This window comes from Mirounga leonina, unplaced genomic scaffold (genome assembly GCF_011800145.1).
Source record: "Mirounga leonina isolate KUSES-001 unplaced genomic scaffold, KU_Mleo_1.0 Mir_101609, whole genome shotgun sequence".
NCBI lineage: Eukaryota > Metazoa > Chordata > Mammalia > Carnivora > Phocidae > Mirounga > Mirounga leonina.
The window spans coordinates 6,453,832-6,475,636 of record NW_023270164.1 but is presented as its reverse complement, the minus strand read 5'-3'; the positions used below and the strand labels follow the sequence as shown (position 1 = coordinate 6,475,636).

Below are 21,805 nucleotides of genomic sequence, written 5' to 3'. Positions count from 1 at the left end.
TTAGGAGCATAGAGGCAAGGGAAACAGCCACCCATGATAAAAGAAACATACCATTTTAAGCAAAGACATTGAACATTTTCAAACATGGCCCCTCTAAGTCATTGTAGAAAAAAATTATCTGGTGTTGAAATTCAGCCAAGAGGTGGTTAAGAACAAACCCAGGAAACATTAACAGTGGGTGGAGCGGGGAGGAGGGGGAGGGAGAATGGCTAATATTTTGTATTTAAACATATCATTTAAATTACAAAAGCTATACTACAAAAATTAACATAGTATGCAAGTAAACTTGTATTATCTTAACCCTGCTAGACTAGAAATAATCTCAAGAATTTAGACAGTACCCCCAGATGGCTTGTGTTCACTCTTAATTTACATAAAAAGGACCTTGAACCATTCTTAGAATCCAGTTTCACTGTCACCTTGGGCCACGTTCTTGTCAATCTAGCCATCCTAACATAACCTCTTTCCACTTTTGACTAAACTCAGGCTCCCCTTCCTCTTTCCCACCTCCCAAACCAATATGGTTTATTATGCTTCAAAATTCTGCCCTAAAAATTTAGGCATGCTGCTCTGAGATCAAAATGGTCAACTATCCAGAAACAAGTATTTTACAATGCTAAAAAAAACAAACTGTTCTCATACTGCAGAGAACTCCAAGTGAAACAAGCTGAATTAAGTACTTTCCTTAGGTTAAATCATGATTGCCAACACTTCATGTTTGACCCCCGAAACAGAGCAGTCCTTACTTTTGTTAACTTCTTAAAGAGGTCTTAGCCTGACCGTCTGTTAATTGGTGGTAGGAGCCTGCAGCAAAGTGGAGTAATGGAGGCCAGCAAAGAAACCGAAGGGGGAGGAAGGGTGCCCATGCCGCCTCCATCACCCTGGCCCCAAATACATTTAAAAGTAGGCTCCATGCCCAACACGGGGCTTGAACTCCCGACCCTGAGACTGAACCACGTGTTCTACCGACTGAGCCAGCCAGTAGCTCCCTCCCCCAATACATTCTTGATCCTTAAGTGTTCACCATCACTTGGACTACTAGTACATTTGGTTTTTGCCTTCCCCTGTTCAAATGACCTTCAAGTGCTTCAAAAAACAGATTCCCACCCATATTAAACTGCTCAAATACAAACCAATTTGCAATACACTGTACATCACTAAGGACCTGAATCCCATCTATTCCAACAACTTTTTTGGGCCAACTTCATCTTTTATTACAAATACTTCTATCAGAGTAATTCTGTCTCCAAGAGGCATCTCCAAATTAGCATTGGACGGCAAACCAAAAAAATTACACCTTACAATTCTTCAGGCAAGAGCACAACTTTATTTTCACCTATAATAATAAACCACAATTGACAACAACAAAGGAGACTGTGCAGTTCAACTTTTTATTTTAATAAAATCAGAATATGCACAGCACATGCAGTGCTAGCATCTAAATACATAAGCAATTACTAAAGCTACAGTGACTTGAAGTTCAATCTTTACATTCAGCAAGTTTAAATCCATTCTTACATGATTTTTGAAACCTTATTAACTGAAAATATTGCTTGCTGATAAAACTTGCTCAAACGCTACCGCTGAATGTACAAGTCACTGAATATGCCAATACAACAAAGATAACCACATGTTTGAGGATTGCAATGTGCCAGACATTCACTGAAAAAAAAAAATACACACAACTAAACAAAACTCACGCAACAAACATCTGAGAATCTGGACACTTCTTATCAGTGTTTTTGAAGTGTGTCATTAATATCTTAAGACAAGTGTATCAAAACCTTGGCATGATTTAATTTCAAGTCGCCAATTTTGTTTTTACTAACATCAGAAAGTTATGGCTACACTGCCAATGCCGGGTCTGCTTAATTTGACTTAAGAGTTTAATATGACTTAACATTAAAAGCTCACACTACCCCGAAATATATAATTTCACGCATACGGTGACATTCAACATTCAAGTGCCAGTGTTTTTGTACTGTCTTTTGGTCAAGTTTCTTTAAACTTTCAAAGAATCACTTTTAGGCTTACAAAAATAAATATTTGTCAAAATGTTCAATAAATATTACATAAAACTAGCAGCAAAAAGTATCTAGAAATCTGTCGTGTGCAAATAGTTTTTCTTCCCAACTATTATTCCCGTGGTCCCAAATAAATTTTAGAATCTAGTCCCATCCCCTTCCTAGACAAGCTGCGTTCAACAATCTCCAAGAGACAAAATAAGATTGGAAGTTTAAGGACACGCACACAAGACATATATATAAAATTCTCTGAATGTGCAATAAAAGAAGTACTTTGTAAAAAGTTATGGGCAAAATGTACAAGGGCCTAAACCTAGACTAATTGAAATAGCACCATAACAAATGACCTCAATACTGTCAAGTGCACCTACTTAATAAAAGTTTTAGAACAAGGCACAATACACTTGAAAATCTATTGCACTTTAGGAAATTTTTGCCATCTTCCTATGCCACTGTAAAAAGATTGAGCGTTTTGATCACCGCATTCTGGCCACAAAATTAGCACAGAATTCAAAGTGGCAGAGGCATTTTAGTGGTGGACAATGCTCATCTTTGGCCAGATTTAGCATAAACAGACTATAAATACAATGGAAACCTATGCAACTAAAACTGACTAAAACTGCACTGTAGAGCAGAATCGACACCTTGTGCAGTTATGTACATATTTCCAACCTGTGTGATCTCAAAATTTCAGTTTGTTACTCTTCTGGAGCCATTTTTACAAAGTCTATAGTAAGCCAGTTTAACATCTCAACGCAGCTTGAACAGAGTAATGTGAATCGGCATTTAAAATAAAGCCTGCTGCATTAATTCTTCCTGTTCATACCCTCTTGACCAAAAAACATCAACACTAGCATGCGTTATTAGACCAAAAATCACCCAGGGCCCCGAGGAGGGCTGGTCATTGCTGTGGTCAGCCATTCTACCATTTCAATTTCATTTATGGCAGGCATTTAAAAAGTCTAAGTAGATGAATTCTCCTAAAAACCTATTTCAAGTTATCAGACCTTTAAACTTTCCCTGTAATAATATGCCCACATTTGGCTAGCTCATAGTTAATGATCTGCCTAAACATTGAAAGAGGAATTGCTGTATTTACTTGCATTAACTTTGAAAACAGTGCTTTGAATGTATGCATGTATTCATACATCACCTCATCATGACTGGAATGGCTTGTTTAAAGACTATCAGGTTCTAAATACCTATCCAGGATAGAGTGAGCAAATCAGAACTTTTAACTTAATACAGTTTGCCACATTAGAAACTAATTCCATTAATATGCTTCAAGACGTTTGTTGTTTTCCCCCAATCTGCAAGTATCAAAAAGCCCTAATGCAGGCTACCGCATAAGTTTTTTCCTTATAATATTTATGGATGAATCGATGATTCCTGTTAAGTTGTATCACACCTGTGTGCCAAGGTTTGATTTTAGCCCAAGTTCAGTAAATTTATTTTGTCAAAACAATTGATATCTTGAGCATTACTGAGCCAACAGGACATCAAAATAAAAAGTTGTCTAAAGTTAAAGGCACAGTACATTAACAAACAAATGATCCTCAGTCACAAAATTATAAATGCAGTTTGGGATGGGGGTTGGCGGGAGGGGAGTTAATCCAAACTACAGCAATGAAGTCTTCGAACCACCTTCTGAACAGGGCTGCTGATTGTTCCTTTCAATTCTTCATGTGACCTTGAGCTCCCTTAAAAAAAAAATTTCAGTGGAGAATCACAGCTGGTAATGTACTGCGAGTTCTTGAAGCTACACAAGGTATAGTCTGGCTAAGTTACATGTGGTTTCCATATTAGCTTGTTTGGCAGGGTGGCCTACTGCAAAGCAGGTTCAGTTACCCCACCAGTCAACCCCCTGGGAGTTATAATTTCCTCCATATCCATCACTGTTGTAAAAGCCTCCATAGCCACCTAATGAGAGATTTGAGAGAGAGAGAAATTAATTAAGTCATCCACCGTTAAATACAATCTTTCCCTTCTTTAAAAGTACTCTGATGTCAAATTACGAAAAGCAATCTACAGGGCTGCACTTCCCCACTGTTTTTAATTACACTTTGAAAAAGAGGACTCCAAGGAAGAAGCCCTTCCCAAAGACAGGTTAAAAAATTCACATTACCTCCACCAAATGCCCTGCTGCTGCCGTGGCCGCCTCCACCACTGCGGCTGCTGCTTGCGCGGCTGCTGCTGAAGCTGGAACTGCTGGCACCGCTGCTTTGTCGATAGTCTCGGGCGCCGAATCCTCCACTGAATCTACTACTTCAACGACAGGGTGTGTTGGGGGTTTTCATGGGACAATGAAATGCCACCAAATACCCCAATTCTTATTAAAACTTCCCAATGGTCAATTTCTGATTTTGCAATGAAAACATTTCCCTATCCAGCCCTCTCTTCCCTAGCAGTGATCAAAGGCTGTAGGCACGAGTGGAGGGCTTCAACTCGGTGTCAACCCCTTCTAACACCCCTCACCCAAAGGACCCGGGCAACCTAAGAAATACGAAGCCTGCTCAACTAAATACTGGAAAAGTGAACTGTGGATGTGGCACCCATCCTTCTCTTTATGCACCACCTGTATGCCTTACCTCTTAGATCGTCCACGACTGCTACCCTTGTAGTGGTGTTCATAAGCCATGTTTTCTAACCAAGATGGCACTTCTTGTTTTGCTTCAACAAGAAGATCCAACAAATCCTTGGTAATATTTATATTCCTCTCGTTAAAGAATGAGGTGGCAAGGCCTAAACCAGTTCCAAAAAGTACAGAAATTAAGGTCTTCCACAAAAGCAGAGTTATTCTTACTTTCCTACACAGCATATTAAGTAGAATACCAAGAAAAGAGATGACAAGTCACTTGTTTGTATTGCTAAGATAGATTTTTAACTGCATTCCTTAGAAACAGAGTAGTTCTTAGATTTAAGATCCTGGGAAGTTCTTGGCTGTACGCCTCCCACTGAAAAACCACCACCAGACCATCAAGTAACCAAACACTTACCAAGGTTCCCTACACGTCCTGTACGGCCAATGCGATGTACATATTCTTCAATATCACTTGGCAAGTCAAAATTGATAACATGTTTCACATTTGAAATATCCAGTCCTCTTGCTGCTACCTGAAAAATAATTTTTGTTATATATGGCACACTTAAAGCCAAAAGTTGAACATGCTGAACATGAAAGAACAGTCTTATACATACTGCTGTAGCCACTAGAATTGGGCTTTTTCCTGAGCGGAACTGGTGAAGGGCCTCTTCTCTATCTCTCTGAGATCGGTCTCCATGAATACTGGTACAAGCATATCCTTCGTGGTACAAGAAATCTTCCAGAGAATCTGCACCCTTTTTGGTCTCCACAAACACTAAGGTCAGTGAATCCTTGCCTGATTGTGAAAAATTACCAGGTTTTTGTCACTAATAGTGACTTAGTTCTCTTTACATTTAGTAAACATGCAAAGAGAGGCAAATAATAGACTTTTAACGAATGTTCTGAATGGGGAGGAAAAGCAGTAAAGGGGATCCAAATGGATTCTCATTACCTAAGTCACCAGCGTGATGCTAATATTGTCATTTTACCTGTTGCATGTATTTATTACCTGTTGCATTCAGAAGGTCAAGCAAAAATGACCGTTTGTCGGACTCTTCCACCCAAACTACTTTTTGTGTAATATTCTCAGAGGTAGAGCCAACTCTTCCTACAGCTAAAAAGATATACTCATCTAAGAAATCACGAGCCAGCATCTGAAAGAATTAAAAAAAAGGAAAAAAAGTTTATTATCTACTGAAATCAACAAATTCCTAAGTGGTGAAAGCTGCAGCATCAAACAATACCTGTATTTCCTTAGGGAAAGTAGCACTAAACATCATAGTGTGGCGGACACCCTTTGGTGGCATAGTATCTTCTTCAACTATTCTACGTATCTGAGGTTCAAAACCCATATCCAACATCCGATCAGCTTCATCTAACACCAAGTATCTGCCATAAAAATAATCAGTTTAGAATTTGAGAGGACAGTTTTAGTACAGCTGTTATCAAAATTAGTATTATTTTGATAGTTAAATTCCTCATACTGCATGATTTGACACACGTACATGAGACCTAGCCCAGGATTTTTGCCATCATTCACAAGCATACAGCAAAACTAGCTCTTACTACTTTTCACTCTGTCCCAGTCTGGTTATTCTCAGCCTCTACTAAAAAAGGTCCCTGGATTTTTCAACATTAAAGTTACAATTAGCCAACTTCCTGTACAAGTACTTACACAAGCCACTTCTCAAACTTAAAAATGTCAACAGTGCTAATAACTACTGCAAAACTAATGGCCAGTAATTAAAAAATTATTACATCTCATGCACTTAAAATTAACATACTTGCAAAAGTCTAATCCAATCTTTCCTCTTTCCATCATATCCACTAGACGTCCTGGAGTAGCTACTAACAAGTGGCATCCACGCTCTAAGTCTCGAATCTGTTGACCAATATCAGCACCACCATAAACCACGCAAGGTCGAACTCTAGATCGGTATGAAAACTGTAAGCGAAGAAAGTTTATCAACTTCAAGGCCAACACTTTTACATGGTCATAAAACATTTCATTAGAATCAATGGGAAAGCCAATAATCCCTGAAATGCATACTTACTTTCCTGGCTTCCTCGTAGATCTGTACTGCCAATTCTCTAGTTGGTGCTAATACCAAGGAGATTGGGTATTGCTTGCGACGTCCGTACCTTCCATTTTCCTAAGAAATAATTTAAGTTAAACTCTTTAACATCCTTTTTTAAAGACCCACTACAACGTAATTCCCTTCTGTAATTTATTATGTGAAAACTTTTTCACTAAATAATTTGGAGTAAGTAGGAAGTTCTTTATAAAGAACTCTCATTTAGAAAGTTCTCTCAATAGCGACCTACAAAGTTCTACAATAATCTCCTACTGGGGTGCCTGGCTGGCTCAGTCGGCCCTCGGCTCAGATCATGATCCCAGGGTCCTGGGATCGAGCCCTGTGTCGGGCTCCCTGCTGGGCAATGAGCCTGCTTCTCCTTCTCCCCCGCTTGTGCTCTCTAGCTGTCTCTCAAATACTTAAAATCTTAAAAAAAAATAACAACAATGTCCTACTTCAGGGGCACCTGGCTGGCTCAGTCTGTAGAGCATGCAACTCTTGATCTTAGGGTGGTGAGTTCAAGACCTAGAGCGGGCATAGAGCTTACCTTAAAATAAAGTCCCATTTAGCAAGTATTTACCTTCATGGCCCTCAAAGCCTCGCCTGGACCATCTGAATAAATCTGACTCAAGATGGGTAAGAGAAACGCTGCAGTTTTTCCAGACCCTGTTTAAGAGAAAGCATATTCTAATTCAACCACAGAAAAACCTCATTATTTTTGAATAATACACGAAGTTTTTTAACTGCCCTATTACTGGTTAATTAGTGGTTTTACTTTATGCCCAAATAAATTTTCTAAAAATTAACACCAAAGTTAAAAATACCGGGAAGTGACTTCTGAGTCAGCAAATGAAGACCCAGCCTATTTATCTTTGTAAATAAAGCTTTATTGGAATACAGCCATGCAAAATTTCCATGAGGTCTATAGGTGCTTTCAGACCACAACAGCCAAAATGAGTAGATTGGCAACGGAGACCATGTGGCCCATAAAACAAAAAAGGTTTATTTTGTTCCCTTAAAGTATACCAAACTCTGATCAATAACAATGTAGTATTCACTTCTTTGCATTTGTGTGTGTAAAGAGAACAACCATTGTGCCTCCAAAGTGATGTCAATTTCTAATACTTCCTTGCAGGTACTGTAGATACTGATGGTGTACAAAGGATGATATTCCCACTCTCCCATAGGGAAGAAAAAATACCAAATGATTATTATGTATTTTTAAGGGGGGGGTCCTGCCACCCTCTTTCATATTGGTCAAACTTTAGCGCTGTAGCCACGAATGGCTGGCTTCAACTTGGTGTCAACCCCTTCTAACACCCCTCACCCAAAGGACCCGGGCAACCTAAGAAATACCCCCATTCCCAAAAGATGGTAGGTGCTCCTTTCCCATGAAGGCACCGCACCTTTCCCTTGGCCACATCCCTATGGATCACAGACTATTCTAATCTTATCCCCCTTATTCCAGATATAATGTTACAGTGCTCATTTCCCACCAATGCACGGACAATAATGTATCCCTCTTGCAGCAGTACCGGGCTGAGGACTTTCTATAGGCCCCAATGAGAACACTAGAGAGAACATAAAATCCAAAGGTCCAACACAAGAAATAGCAGCCAGCTACTGCATACCTGTATCAAAGTATACCGGTGAGGCTACATCTGGGACTCAAGCTTCCCCGTGAGACTAAGATACCCCGTGTGGTTTTTTTTGGTACTAGCTTTATAAGACCAAACCCTATTACGGTATTCTTGACAATTTTTTACTTTTATCAAATAAACTTACCTGTTTGAGCACAAGCCATCAAGTCTCTTTTCTCTTTGATAATAGGAATAGCATGCTTTTGCACTGGAGTTGGGCGAGTATAACGAGTAAGCTCAATGTTTCCCATAATAATTTCTCCCATCTCAACATCACTGAACTGTCAAAGAAATTCAACGGGGTTAAATAGCTAGAAATGCTATCTGGAGCCATTTTTGCTTTACACTAATACAGTAATAAGGGGGGGGAACCCCTCACAGCTGATTTGTACCATACAGCTGCTTTACGTGAAACGACAATATATTTTGAGAAAAATCAACCCCCAGGTTTAATATACACTGGAGAAGTCTGGGTTCTTCCTATATTTGACCCATTTTCTATTTCCAATTATTAGTAATGGTGACACTGAACTCAATCTTTCCCTTTCCACAAACCAATGAGGCAGGTTTTTAATGTAACTAAAGAATTATTAAAGTAGGTACAGTCTGCATTTGCTTTTAAGAAGCCCGCCTCATTTTGATGTGCTGTGAAAAAGTTTACATACACTTCCCTCTGTGTCTTAAAAAGCTCAAGCACAAATACTTACACTTTCAATGTGTGGAGGACAGTTGTTGCCTGTTGCCTCAACTGGAATGTCGTCATATTTCTCAAAGTTAATCCCAGTGTTTCCTCCAGAAAAGAGTTCCCTGAAATCAAGATTGGTACATTTACTTGTTATACTAGCTAATAAGGCTTTATCACAATTAACATACATTTCAAAAACTTACTGTTCCAAGCGTTCACTTGGTGGGAGTGGTTTTGACCAATCATCTTCATCTGATTTGTCACACCAGCGACTATTTCCACCACGTTCAAATTTGCCAAAACCACTTCTGTCACCACGGCTGCCAATGCCATCATAGTCACTCCGTCCACGATCATCAAACCTGAACAGCATAAGCAACTAATCAGAATATCATTTAACCACTATCAGATTCCTAGTACTACTCTAGAACTGTACCTGGAGAGAAGTTGAACCGTTCATTATGGCTAACTTCAAGGATGTCGATTTTCCTTACTCTTATTTGACAAATAAGGCCTTTTAATTAATCAGACTGTCATTCACATACGCTAAGTATGTATCCTTCTTGATTTCTGTATTATACAGCCTACACAGGCCTCATACATGCTGAAATTAAGAACCAAGTCTTAAATATTTGGTATCAGCACATAACTTACGCCTTTATTTAAACTTCTCATCCAAATGTATTTTAGTGGTAGGAAAAAGAAAAAAGCACACCAAACATCAATTGTCCCAGTTATAACTAGGATGTCACTTGAAAGGACAATCAATTCACCTGTGTGACAGACTTTGGATAAAAGGTAGAAAATAATCCTTACCTGAATTAAGATGTTTTTAGTTTTAGGCCTGTTTGCGAAAAATCAGGACACACAGGACTAACCACAGCTATTAGGCGCATGAGGTCAGTTCACCACTTGTGTAATCAAAAATATAAGGTGTTTAAAAATTGTCATATAGAATATCCACAAAAAATCTCAACCATATTAGGCCACTCACTAGATAAACTTACTCCTTTACATATAAATAAAACTGAAGAAATATAAAAGCAACTGATTTCACTATGCCCAGGTGCACATTCTTATTCTCATCCAATTTCTATGTAACAAGTTCAATTTAGTTAAGACCTCTTACAGCTAGGAAAATAGGATTACACAGACCTAACTAATGCTTAACATCCAAACAGGTGGTCTATTAAGGGAAAAAAACATGCTTAATGGTCAGAGGACAGGAATGAGTACTTATCAAATTAAAGACCAATTCCTAAATTGCATACGCACAAGACCAGAAGATCAATAAAAATCACTTACCTTCCCCTTGATCCACTTCCACGATCACTAAAGAAACTAGACTTCCCTCTTGAATCACTACGAGATCCAAAACTGCTGTACGCATCCTTATCCTTACTAGAACTCCACCCTGAACTGTCTTTATCGTAGAATCCTTCAATGAAAAAAAGCAAACCCATTTTATTGTATTAATTAGAAATTTACAATACCTAGGTCTCTGAATTCGAAGCCCTCTAAAACTTTATCTTATGTGTGTGAACTGGAAGGACAATGGAAATATTCCTATCACGGTACTAGAAAAGAACCAAGATTTAGAGCTGATTTACAACTGGAACACAAAATTTTTTATATTTTTAACTCTCTCCACTAGAAAATACTGTGCACTGAGCCAAGCAATTTGACAGTCTAAAAGTGTTCTAAAATGAATAAAATACCACCTCTAAAAAGCTCAATCGCTTTGCCTATAAAACAATTGTTATATGACCACAATTTCATTTCCATTCATTTTATAGGTGTGAACCCAGTTTACTAGGAAACAGCTGCCATTATTTCAATGTCTTAGAGGTGCTGTTTAAGACATTCCTAAAGGTCAGATTACTTTTTAATAAGAGTGTTTTCCAGTTTCAATAGTAAAAAGTAGAACAATGCTCTGTTCACATGAAGTGCATACTATCAGACAAGAATCAGGAATACCTAGAAAAAAGAAAAATCCTCATCCCTGCAACACTGTTAGTGTGGACAGATTCTTACGTACAACTATAAACATTCAATAACAGGGAATGAGAAAGGTATAAATTAGCCCAACAGGCAGAGGGTTTAAAAACAAGCAGTGGAGGGCTTAACAAGTTTCAGTAGCACTTTATTAAAGAGATCGTTTACAAGTTACTTTCCTTCCGCTGATGTCCCTACTATTAGCCAGCCAGGTGACTGACAGCCTTAGCTAGCAATAAAGAATTTAATTACATTTCTAAGACCTTTCAGTTCTAAAACCTCTATACTGCCTCTTCCCTTTGATCTGTCACTGGGATGAAGAGGGAAAATCACTAAGCACTAAATATACGTGGGGCCAATTTCAGCTAGAACACTCTCAAGAATGAGAGAACCCATGACGATAAAGACAAAATGTGCAGTAACTAGGAACAATGATACGATAGTTAAATTATAATATGGATTTTATACCCATGTATTGCAGGGACAGTGCAGCTAACAAAGACTGCACATACATATGGAGGAACGACAGCAAACCACAGGATTCTGTGGGCTTCTCCACCCTTCCGCCTTCTTTATAATCTTCTTCTTAACCTTTAAATAGTTTTCCAAACCTTCACTTTGCCTCCAAATCTCAGATCACCTATTTTATGGAATATACAGCACCCAAACAATGGTTCCATAATGAAGTATGTACTAGTTATCTATCACTACATTACAAACACAATCAGAAAAGACCAGGTGTTGTGATACATTTTAGACGAATCCTTTCAAATGAAGCAGTTAAAAGCAAGGAGATGAAACCAGAGATCACTCCCAACTTACTGGGAGCATGCCCAATGCTACAATCGGTTTATAATCTGTTATCTATTCTGCAATAACCCATCTTTCTTTTGACAGCTCTACAAAACAGAAATAACTGGGTTATCAACCATGCAATTTGGTTTACATAGTAGGGTGCCTACTCACCTTTTTCAATTTGAAATCATGATGTGAATGATTACAAACACAAATCACAAAGTACAACACTAGTAAAATTGTACAAAGCCATGCCCTTGGCCACAGAAAATCTAACGGAGGAAATAGAATTTTGCACTGCGTGACTGTAGATGAGTTTTCCCAAAGTGAAATATATAATAATTTATAATAATTTCCTAATATTTGAACCAATTCTGACAGGCACAGGAGAGCACAATGTTTACGGACTTCCCAAAGTGCCTCATTTTTCCCTAGGCTCCGACGTCTAAACACAAAGAATTAGGTCTACTAAGTTGTTGACTTACCTTTAGTAGCTTCTCTGTTCCTTAAGTGAGGAGGAATATAGCGCCCCTCTAAAAGAAAGAATATAAAAGTAAATGCCAAAACTTCAAGTTAAAGCTTTTCACGAAAATTTGTGCAATTAAAAAATGGTCCTGGAAAAAAATTTTTTTAGTATCCAACCTTCTAGTCTCTTACTTGGAAATTGAGAAGGGGGAAAATGAATCTACTTTTACTTTAAATGGGTACTGCTTTTTAAGAACTTAAAAAAGGGAGGGGGAGGAGGAAAAGTTTGGTAAATAAAAATTTGACTCAGAACCTAATCACTGAAATCCACAAATAAATATAACTTGTCACTAGTGGTTAGTGTAACACAACTTTTTAAAGGGGGCTGCTATTATTTCAGAGAAAGGTCATAAGCAGACACAGTTAACAACCTAAGTATTACAACCTCACAGACTACTATGTAATAAATCATGGAATTAGACATTGGGAGACATTTTTGTTTCCATCCTGGTAAGTTCCAAAAAATAGATGATACACATTAAGGAAAAACTGCAAAGGCGAAAGGATTTCAAGGAACTGAGAGTTTTAACTTGGGGCTTGCTGAGTCTATAGTCCACTTGTTCTGTAGGCAGGCAAGAATATAGCCTAGACAATGGATGAGAAACAAAAGCAAATAATGTGTATCTACCAAGTAAAGGAAAATCAACCTGCTTTATTACTAATGAATCTACAACTTAACTCTCCTTTCCACTTTTGGGTTGAATTAAATATTAAATATCTCTAATTAGGATGACCAACCCTTAGGGGCGCCTGGGTGGCTCAGTCATTAAGCGTCTGCCTCCGGCTCAGGTCATGATCCCAGGGTCCTGGGATGGAGCCCCGCATGGGGCTCCCTGCTCAGTGGGAAGCCTGCTTTCTCCCTCTCCCACTCCCCCTGCTTGTGTTCCCTCTCTCGCTTTGTCTCTGTCAAATAAATCAATCTTAAAAAAAAGGATGACCAACCCTTAAAAGATCTTTACCATGACAAATAAAGTAGATTATAAAAAATACGTTAACTTTGTGCCCAGCGAGGCCCTTCTTGCCTAAAAATGAGGCCACATCCTTTACTACCTAACACAGTGCTTGAAAAAAATGCTTTCACACCCTACAGCCTGTACCCATTTCCCCCCTCCTTTTCTTGGGGGGGGGTTTAATAGGAAGAGACCTGACCTGAAGGAAACTGAAGCAAGTCTACTGCCAAATAATAAACCACCTACACCTCAATACTAATCTGTAACAAGTCTCAAAAAAGCAAAAACAAAAACTGAAAAAATAAAATGAAATATAGCTTTTATCTAATTTCTTTTGAAAAGAACAATGCAATTCAGCATTTACAATCTTAACCACCACCTCAAGATTCAGTATAGCCTTGTAAATCTCATGTTCTTCACAGGAAAGGGTTAGCTGTAGCATGTGTATGTTCCCTTTACTGAATTTAATTCTGGTAAATTCACTCGAATAGGGATAAACACATTCCCACCACCTCTAAGCTGGGCTCAAGATTCACAATGAACATAAACACTTCCAAAGATAATTTGTTTGTATCAAGTTCTTTTTAATGATTTTTACTCAAAAAAAAAAAAAAAAAAAAGTCCCTTTTATTACCAAAAGGCCACAATGCTTTAGATAAATTACTGATTACACTACATAATTCTAAGAACACTGATTATATAATTCTTTCCACAGTAACAAGTGGAGGGGAATTCTTAAGCTTTAAGTAAGTCCAATGAAACATGAAGTTATTAAAACTCTAATATTCAAGAAATTCATAAAATGGTTTACTTACTGCTTGCTGTACTTCCTCCACTCTGATTATCGGAAGAGTTCAGGTCTAGGCCAGCAAACTAGGAGAAAAGAGTTAAATGGTTAGCACACTTGAGAAAACCAGTCCTGCCCTCTAGCTAGTTGCCCTGCCTGCTTCGTAGGGCTGATGTGAAACTCTTAATGAGAATAAGAACTAAGAATGCGCTCTGAAGACTGTAAAATTCTAAGCAAACCCAAAATAGCACTGTTTATACTATAGAAAGCAGCACACCAGGATGCTAACGTTATCCGGTAGAAACTGGATCCAAATTTAAGCCATTCAATTAAAAATGAATTTCCCCCTGTAACATTTTCCATAGTAAAAGCCCCAAGAAAGTATTTTATTTTTTTTTAAAGATTTTATTTATTTATTTGACAGAGAGAGAGAGCACAAGTAGGCAGAGTGGCAGTCAGAGGGAGAGGGAGAAGCAGGCTCTCTGCTGAGCACGGAGCCGGACGTGGGGCTTGATCCCAGGACCCCAGGATCATGAACTGAGCCAAAGGCAGCCGCTTAACCGACTGAGCCACCCAGGCGCCCCGCCAAGAAAGTATTTTAAAATGTCAAGAGAGGCAATGGATTCATCTTTACTCCAATCATATCTGACAAATGTTTCCAATGCCACCAACTTCCTACTTGGAATTATTTTAAGCCTACAGAGCACACCTGAAAAAGAGAACAAAATTTTAACTGACCATTTCTTAGTTCTTTTATCCCTAAATGCTGCACAAGTATTTTTAATTAGGGTAGCACTCTTAAGAACAACTCTCCCATTTTCAGGATCCAGATTAAGTTCAGAAGACTTTGGACATAAAATAGCACAAGTGACATTCAACACTTTCTTGTTGAACACATTTCACTACCTTTAATCTCCATTTCTACTCACCCCTTACACTGGAACTCAAAACCTCAACATTCTACAAAAAGACCTGCTATGGTTTCTCATTCTTTTATGACTAACCAGAAACTACTTGCAAGCAATACCGGGGGGAAAAAAACTACACGTGTCAAAAAAAAAAAAAAAATTATTTTTTTAAGAAAGCCACAAAAGACCAAATCACATAGTAGTGATGCCACCTGTTTGCAAAGATGACGTAAGTCTTCTGTTGAAAGTTCAAGATTGATACTGTCAAATTGCAAGCATCATCAATGGAGTCACTGAAAACTGGAAGCAGATGCTAAATCTTAAAAGAAAGTAGGTATGGTAAGACTTTCAGGCACCTCACTTCCATAGTTTGTATTAGCAAAAACGCTACCATGCTTTCTGTTAACAGACTGATTCTTTCAAGTGCGATAGGAACAAAAACTCCTTTTGCACAAGTTTTCTTAATTTTACACTGGGCAACAGGAACGATAAAGAGCACGTTAAAGACTACTATAAAATGTTAGAATTACATTGCTTCATTCCTGCCTATAATCTTTTTAAAACGGCTCCACCTGTACAGAAAATGTTAAAACTGGGGATAGCCAGTGCTCTTGACAAGATATTCTATGTGCTTCATTCAACATATGACCTGTCAGCAATATGGAGGATGTAACTGATTCATTAATGGGGGGGATGCTCCCAAAGAAACAGATCATTAAATCTCTAAAATTATATTACACACGACTACATTAAAATCTACTATCAATTTGTGTCACTAAACTTCGTTTCAGGATTTTTCTGGCGTTCGTGGTAAGAAGTTTAAAGGATCCAAACATCCCACCTAAAAGCTTATCTGAAGCACGTTGCTTCAGTTGCAGAGGGATGCAGACTTCCTGCCACCGAAGCCCATAACCCCTCCTCCTCGCTCAGATCACACGTCCTCCTCTAATCTACCCCCAAAGCCTTAGAAGAGGGGATTCCGGTTAAGATGACAGACCCGGAGATCTGACCTATTTCACAATTCCACTGCACAGGCAGCAACAAGTCAACAACAGTGTTTATTTCCCCCAAGCTACATTCCGGGTATTTTTCCTCCGGCCGATTCCTGGATCAAACGTCACTAACACGGGAATGGTCATACAACCCGTGGTACCACCCAAAACAACGCGCGGCCCTCGCTAAATCGCCACACTCGAAACTATCTGGAGCAAGGAAAGAAAAGGGGCCACTCCAGGTCCCTAACCTCCCTGATGTCTCTCCGCCGCGTTCTAATCTCTATCTAGAACCCAGCGCCACCGCGCACGCAGAGACCATTACTCCCTCCCCTTCCCCCCACTCCTCTCCGAATCTTCTGCGTCACAAAACTTTCCACTCCGGAAACGCGGCCTCCTCGGCCGCGGCACCCACCATACGATGGCCCCGGCGGAAAACGGGCTGGAGCGAAAAAGCCTGCGGAAGAAAGCCCGGGAGGAATAAGATGTCCATTCCATGCTCCTTTCCAGGCCCTGGCCGGCCGGGGGCCCGCTCTCTCCCGCTAGTGGGCCCCAGCGCCGCCCAGCCCCACACAAAGAAGGCCGCCGCCATTACCCCGAGCGCAGGCCACCCCCCGCGCCACCCCCTCCCACATTCCAGGGCCGCGTCCCTCTGCTCTCTCTCTCACACACACACACACACACTCACACACACACACACACATGCAGCTGCGCGCGCGCGCGCACACACACCAACGCCGCCGGGTCTCTGGGACAGGAATCCAGGCCGCGCGCGCAGAGTCGAAAGCCCTAGAGGCCAAAGGGGTCCCCAATCGCGCAGCGCCGCGCACAACCCCCAACACACACCACCCATGGGTCACTAAACCAGTCGAGGTTTGCGCGTGCGCGTCCCCGCGAAGGCGCGCGCACCCCCTCCCCCTCCGCTCGCCTGCGCACGCACACACAAAAGCCGCCATTGTGCTCGGCCCGGGGACAATACCGCGGGCCAAGCCGGAGCCCCGGCCCGAGCGACGGCCATAACCAGCATTCCTGCCACCTCCCCGTTCTTCCACAGCCCCGAAACACTGACACTAGCCAGCTCGAGGCACGCAGGAAATGGGAACTAAGAGTGCCAGTTAGCGCTGCGCCATAAGCTAAGTTAGGTCAGCAACCACCCCGGTAGACTCCTTGCAGCTCACCTGCTGGTCCAGCCCGAGCGCATTTTCCACCGCCACATGACTCATCCCTGAAGAGTACCGAGAACTCGGAGTCTTCCTCTGCTGAGCGACTGTGTTTGATTCACCGCGAAGGCTCTCTCACGGGAGAACTGCGGCTCTGGAACTCACGGCGCGGCTACCGATCTAATATACCCACTCGAAAGGCTGCTACGTCAGCACGTAAGACGTAGGCCCTCCCTCTCACACCCGCCCTCCTCCTGCCGCTGTGACTTCTGCCTAGCTACTGCGCGCTCGTTTAGTCCAAACCTCGCGTGATTTTCTAGTCAGTCCCGTCCCTGGCTGGTCGTCCTACCTTGGCCCACAGAGCGCCAAATCTGTCCTAGTTCGCTTGAGCTTCAGTTCCCTTGTTCTTCGCTAATACCCTAGCCTGTCTTTGAGATCTTGAGATCTCGCGATAACTCGTTGGGTCCCGTTTTCCGCCTGCGAGGAGGTCTTAAAATTTGACCTAGGCCTCTTCCCCCCTTTTCTCCCTGTGCTCTCAGTTTTTGCTGTTCTTTTCAACCGAGCACTCGTTCTAGTTTCTGTCAGTCCTCCGACTTGGGGATGTCGGTAGATTTCTTCGAAATAAGCCCTCGTTCTTTCGCGGGCAGCCTCCCCGAAAACGGAGTTAGGAAAAAAAAAGCCCGAAGCCGGGAGGACGGCGGGTCACGTGACCGCAGGTGTTGATCGCGGTGGCCATTTTGTGAAGCTGGAAACCTTGGCCTTAATTGAGTGCTCGGAAGGCGGGGCGGTGGGGGGAGAGGGAAGAGGGGTAGAGGAGGAAAGAAGGGGAAAAGGAGGAGGGGGGAAGGAGGAGGAAGGAGGGAGGAATGGTGGTGGGGAGGGGGTGGGGGTAGCGGAGGGGATCTGGGGACAAGTGCTGGTGGCCGGACCCTTAACTGCGCGGTTGCCTAGGCAGCGGGGCCGCCGCCTAAGAACGCAACAGCCCCCCCCTGTTTCGCCCTGCGACGCGAGAGCGCTCCTGCGCGCGCCCCCGCCCCCCCCCCCCGGGGTGAGGAAACAATGAGACAATCAAGCGCTGAACCTGAGCCAGTGCTTGTGTGCCCTCCCGGGACCCCGGCCCTCCGTGGGAACAACGGCTACATTAGGCCCCTAGTTTCCTCCCGCGGGGCGCTTAGCGACTCAGGGCCGGTGGCCTCCAGTGCTCTGCTGCTTCTCCCAAAGCTAGGGGACCCTGGGGTTTGCAAACGGCTCTCCTAGAGAGTCGGCAGTGTTTGTAGCTGGGCGCAGTCAGGACTTGCGGAAGTGCTACGGCGTTATCGGCTTGGGGTGGGGGTGACCCTCAGGCCACTACAGTGGATGAGGAATGGGAGGAAATGGGTTTCTGCCGTCGGAGGAACCCCGTTCTTGTGGCCCCCTCCGAAGCAGGCCACCCCTAGTTCTTGCTTAAGTGCCACAGGCCCTTATATAGAAGAAAATGTATTGACTAGTAGATCCCTGGCTTTAAGTGAGCAGCCGCGCATACGTGGTTCTTAGAAATGCTTTTCTTCCTCTCTTCTAACCTTCAGACTGACAGAATTAAATAATACACAGGGTTTTCCACCATCCCTCAAAGGGTCTTCTGCAGCCAGAATTCAAATAGCTAGTGCTCCTCGCATAAATTACCACGTAGCTTCTCTCCCTTACCGATTTTTAAAATTGAAACCAAAATTCTAAGGAGATAGGAGATAATATAACACTTGTGACCTGGCAAGTTGCTTAACTGCTTTGGGTTTCCATTTCCTCATCTATATAAGGAGTTGACTGGACTACATAACCCTGTAAAAGACTCAATTTCTTTTTATGACAACTGTTTTTTAACGCCCCCTTTAACCATGCTGAAATAACAAATCATAATATGATCTAAATCTGACAACACAATTTCAAAAAACGTGACCCAGCTGTAGAATAAAAACAAAATGATTATAATAAAACAGTGTACTTTAATATGTGAATGCTCCTGCTCAACAACACTAAGTGATGATAGCCACCTGCCCAGTACAGTCAACAAATGCAACTCAAGGGATTCTAAGAGCAGCGTTGCCATTGGTGACCTTTTCTAAAATGATAAACTCTTGGTAATGTTTGAAACAAAACAAAATGATCGTCTCTCAATTGTTGCGGTATTACCATTTGTAGAGAATTCAGTGTACATCGAAACTGGGCAAAAATATTTTTGTTTATATGTAAAATAGTGTTCCAGGCTTTATATCATGATGAACTCGTTTTTCACTTATATGAGTGTCCATTGGATCAATTCTTTGCAGCATAGGACTGACCAACATAGTAAAACATCTAGATTCCTTGTTCACTAAACGCCAGTAGTCATGCTGGTCATTGTGACATCCAAAAATAGAGATACCCACAATGCCCCCTTGAGAACCATTAAGCTTAATGACCATTAGGGTCCTTTTCAGCCCTGACATTCATGAATTCTCACAGAGCCTTGGTGAGGTGTTTCTGCTTGGTTTGGCTTCAGTTTCCTTTTATTTATTATTATTTTTTTAAGATTTCATTTATTTATTTTTGAGAGAGAGAGAGTGCATGAGCTGGGGGAGAGGCAGATGGAGAGGGAGAGGCAGACTCCCTGCTGAGCAGGGAGCCAGATGGGGGGCTGGATCCTGATCCCAGGACCCCAGGATCATGACCTGAGCCCAAAGCAGACGCTTAACCGACTGAGCCACTCAGGCAACCCTCAGTTTCCTTTTAATATACACCAGGGTATGTACCTATAAAGAAAACTTACAGAATTTTACATTTTTCTAGGAATTCAGGAATGACTGGATGTTACAGATTTGTTTATATGTTCATTATTTTCAAAAGATGCTCTTAACAAGCTCTTAATAAAAATAAACTTTTTTAACAACAACAAAAAAAACCTCTAGGTTGAGTAGAGATCAGAATCCTAAGGCAAAGAGATGGGATAAAGAAAAGTTGGGGACCAGACAGGAGATACGTAGAAAAATCTGGAGCTAGGAGCATCCACAGTACCTAGACTGCTGAAAACAAAGACATAACTGTCGAGTGTTGTTGAATTTTACCTGTTTCATGGTTTTGCCTAGAGCTTGTCCTACATATACCTTAGGTATTCCAAACCTATAAGTGCAAATAATTCATGTCAAAGGTATCACAGTTTACGATTAAAAACAGGAAAATATAAACCCAAATTTTCTAAAGAAATTCAGAAGGTCTGATACATCATTTCCTAGTGTATAGAATTCTTCTTGACATATATTGATTTATCAGAAGTCTTTCACTAAAGACATTTCTTAGTTATATAACCCCCCTCTATTATGCACTAATAATATTTCTTTAAAAATCACTAAGAAGGGGCGCCTGGATGGCTCAGTCGTTAAGCGTCTGCCTTCGGCTCGGGTCGTGATCCCGGGGTCCTGGGATCGAGCCCCGCGTTGGGCTCCCTGCTCCTGCTCGGCGGGAAGCCTGCTTCTCCCTCTCGCACTCCCCCTGCTTGTGTTCCCTCTCTCGCTGTGTCTCTCTCTCTGTCAAATAAATAAATAAATAAATAAATAAATAAATAAAAATCACTAAGGAAAAAACATCTTTCAGGCTATCTAGTATAAACACTAGTTATTTAAATAAATAAGAATCTGAAGAAAAAATATATATATACACCAGGGTAAACAGATTCAAAAGGTAATAGTTCTGACAGTTCAAACTGCATGTAGCAACAATAGGATGTACTGATATCCCTGGCTCTGGGCTTTATTTTACTTTTCAGTAGAGCCAATGTACACGGTGCTACCATGGGAGTACCCAAAAGAATTAAAATATACAGCAGTTTCCTACTTTCAATTAACCCCTGCTCATAGGCATACTCAGTTCAAACCACCAGGGTGTTTTGTTAATCAATATGTTATAATTGGAATATCAAATTGGAAAGGAAGCAGGGAAACACACACACAAAGCTTTGTCTTTAAACACTTTCACTCTGAAAAAGAATGATGTACACACTTGAGGTAGCTCAATGAGCCAACTTTCATAGCACTCCAAAGGACTTTTCCACTAAGCAGTCATTTGCATATCTTCTCCACAGGGCAGTCATTTGCAAATTTTATTTGAAGTGACCTAAAAAGGGTTAGGAAAAGCTGAAACCAGGGAAACATTTTTGCATTCTCACTTCCTTACATTCCCAGACATTCTTAAGTTGATGGCCCCTATTGAAGCAAATATAGTATTTGCACCCCCCCTCCATCCCCCAATCCCTGGAGGCAGCCGAGCAGACAAAACCCTAGAAACTGCAGATCCTTGAACCGGCAATTCAGACTCGCTGGCTCAGTCGGGAGAGCGTGCGACTCTTGATCTTGGGGTCATGGCTTCCAGCCCCACATTGGGTGTAGTGATTACTAAAAAAAAATAAATTAAAAAAATAGTTTCTGTCTCAAAAGGTGGTTGGGATTCAAGGGCTAGTGCATGAAAATGCTTTGCAAGGAGTGAGATTAGTACATGGTAGATACATGTACACATACACTTGGCTGTCTCCGCATTGTCTCAACTCCCTCGGCAGAGTGAGTTGCTCTGGCACCAGGACACTTAAGCCACCGTTAACATTCACCGTGTTGTACTGCGGTCGTGTGTGAGCCCACAGATGACAGGGAACTCGTCACACCCTAGGACTGCCCCATAGATGT

General features: G+C 41.3%; 1 protein-coding gene across 2 annotated transcripts; it reads right to left on the bottom strand.

Annotated features, from left to right (window-relative positions):
• Positions 1–1,307: 1,307 nt before the first annotated feature.
• DDX3X (DEAD-box helicase 3 X-linked) lies at positions 1,308–17,663 on the bottom strand. Of its 2 annotated transcripts, none has more exons than XM_035003238.1 (17): positions 17,139–17,663; positions 14,089–14,146; positions 12,284–12,331; positions 10,314–10,446; positions 9,212–9,370; positions 9,031–9,130; positions 8,469–8,604; positions 7,264–7,349; positions 6,663–6,761; positions 6,393–6,553; positions 5,853–5,997; positions 5,618–5,762; positions 5,223–5,404; positions 5,021–5,138; positions 4,613–4,766; positions 4,150–4,289; positions 1,308–3,944 (listed from the first exon to the last, which is right to left on the bottom strand). In XM_035003238.1, exons 1-17 carry the CDS (start codon positions 17,181–17,183, stop codon positions 3,865–3,867), a joined length of 1,989 nt encoding a protein of 662 aa, XP_034859129.1. In that variant the 5' UTR covers positions 17,184–17,663; the 3' UTR covers positions 1,308–3,864. The 2 variants fall into 2 exon arrangements, with proteins under 2 accessions (XP_034859129.1, XP_034859136.1); XM_035003245.1 differs by having other exon boundaries at positions 4,150–4,286; positions 17,139–17,310.
• Positions 17,664–21,805: the final 4,142 nt, after the last annotated feature.

Bases quoted from the DNA above. Each gene is read 5' to 3' on its own strand.
- DDX3X (XM_035003238.1), bottom strand. From the start codon at position 17,183: ATGAGTCATGTGGCGGTGGAAAATGCGCTCGGGCTGGACCAGCAG. The intron at 10,447-12,283 runs GTAAGTCAACAA...TTTTCATTGAAG, and splicing joins GAACAGAGAAGCTACTAAAG to GATTCTACGATAAAGACAGT. The intron at 5,405-5,617 runs GTAATAAATACA...TTTCACAATCAG, and splicing joins TGACCTTCTGAATGCAACAG to GCAAGGATTCACTGACCTTA.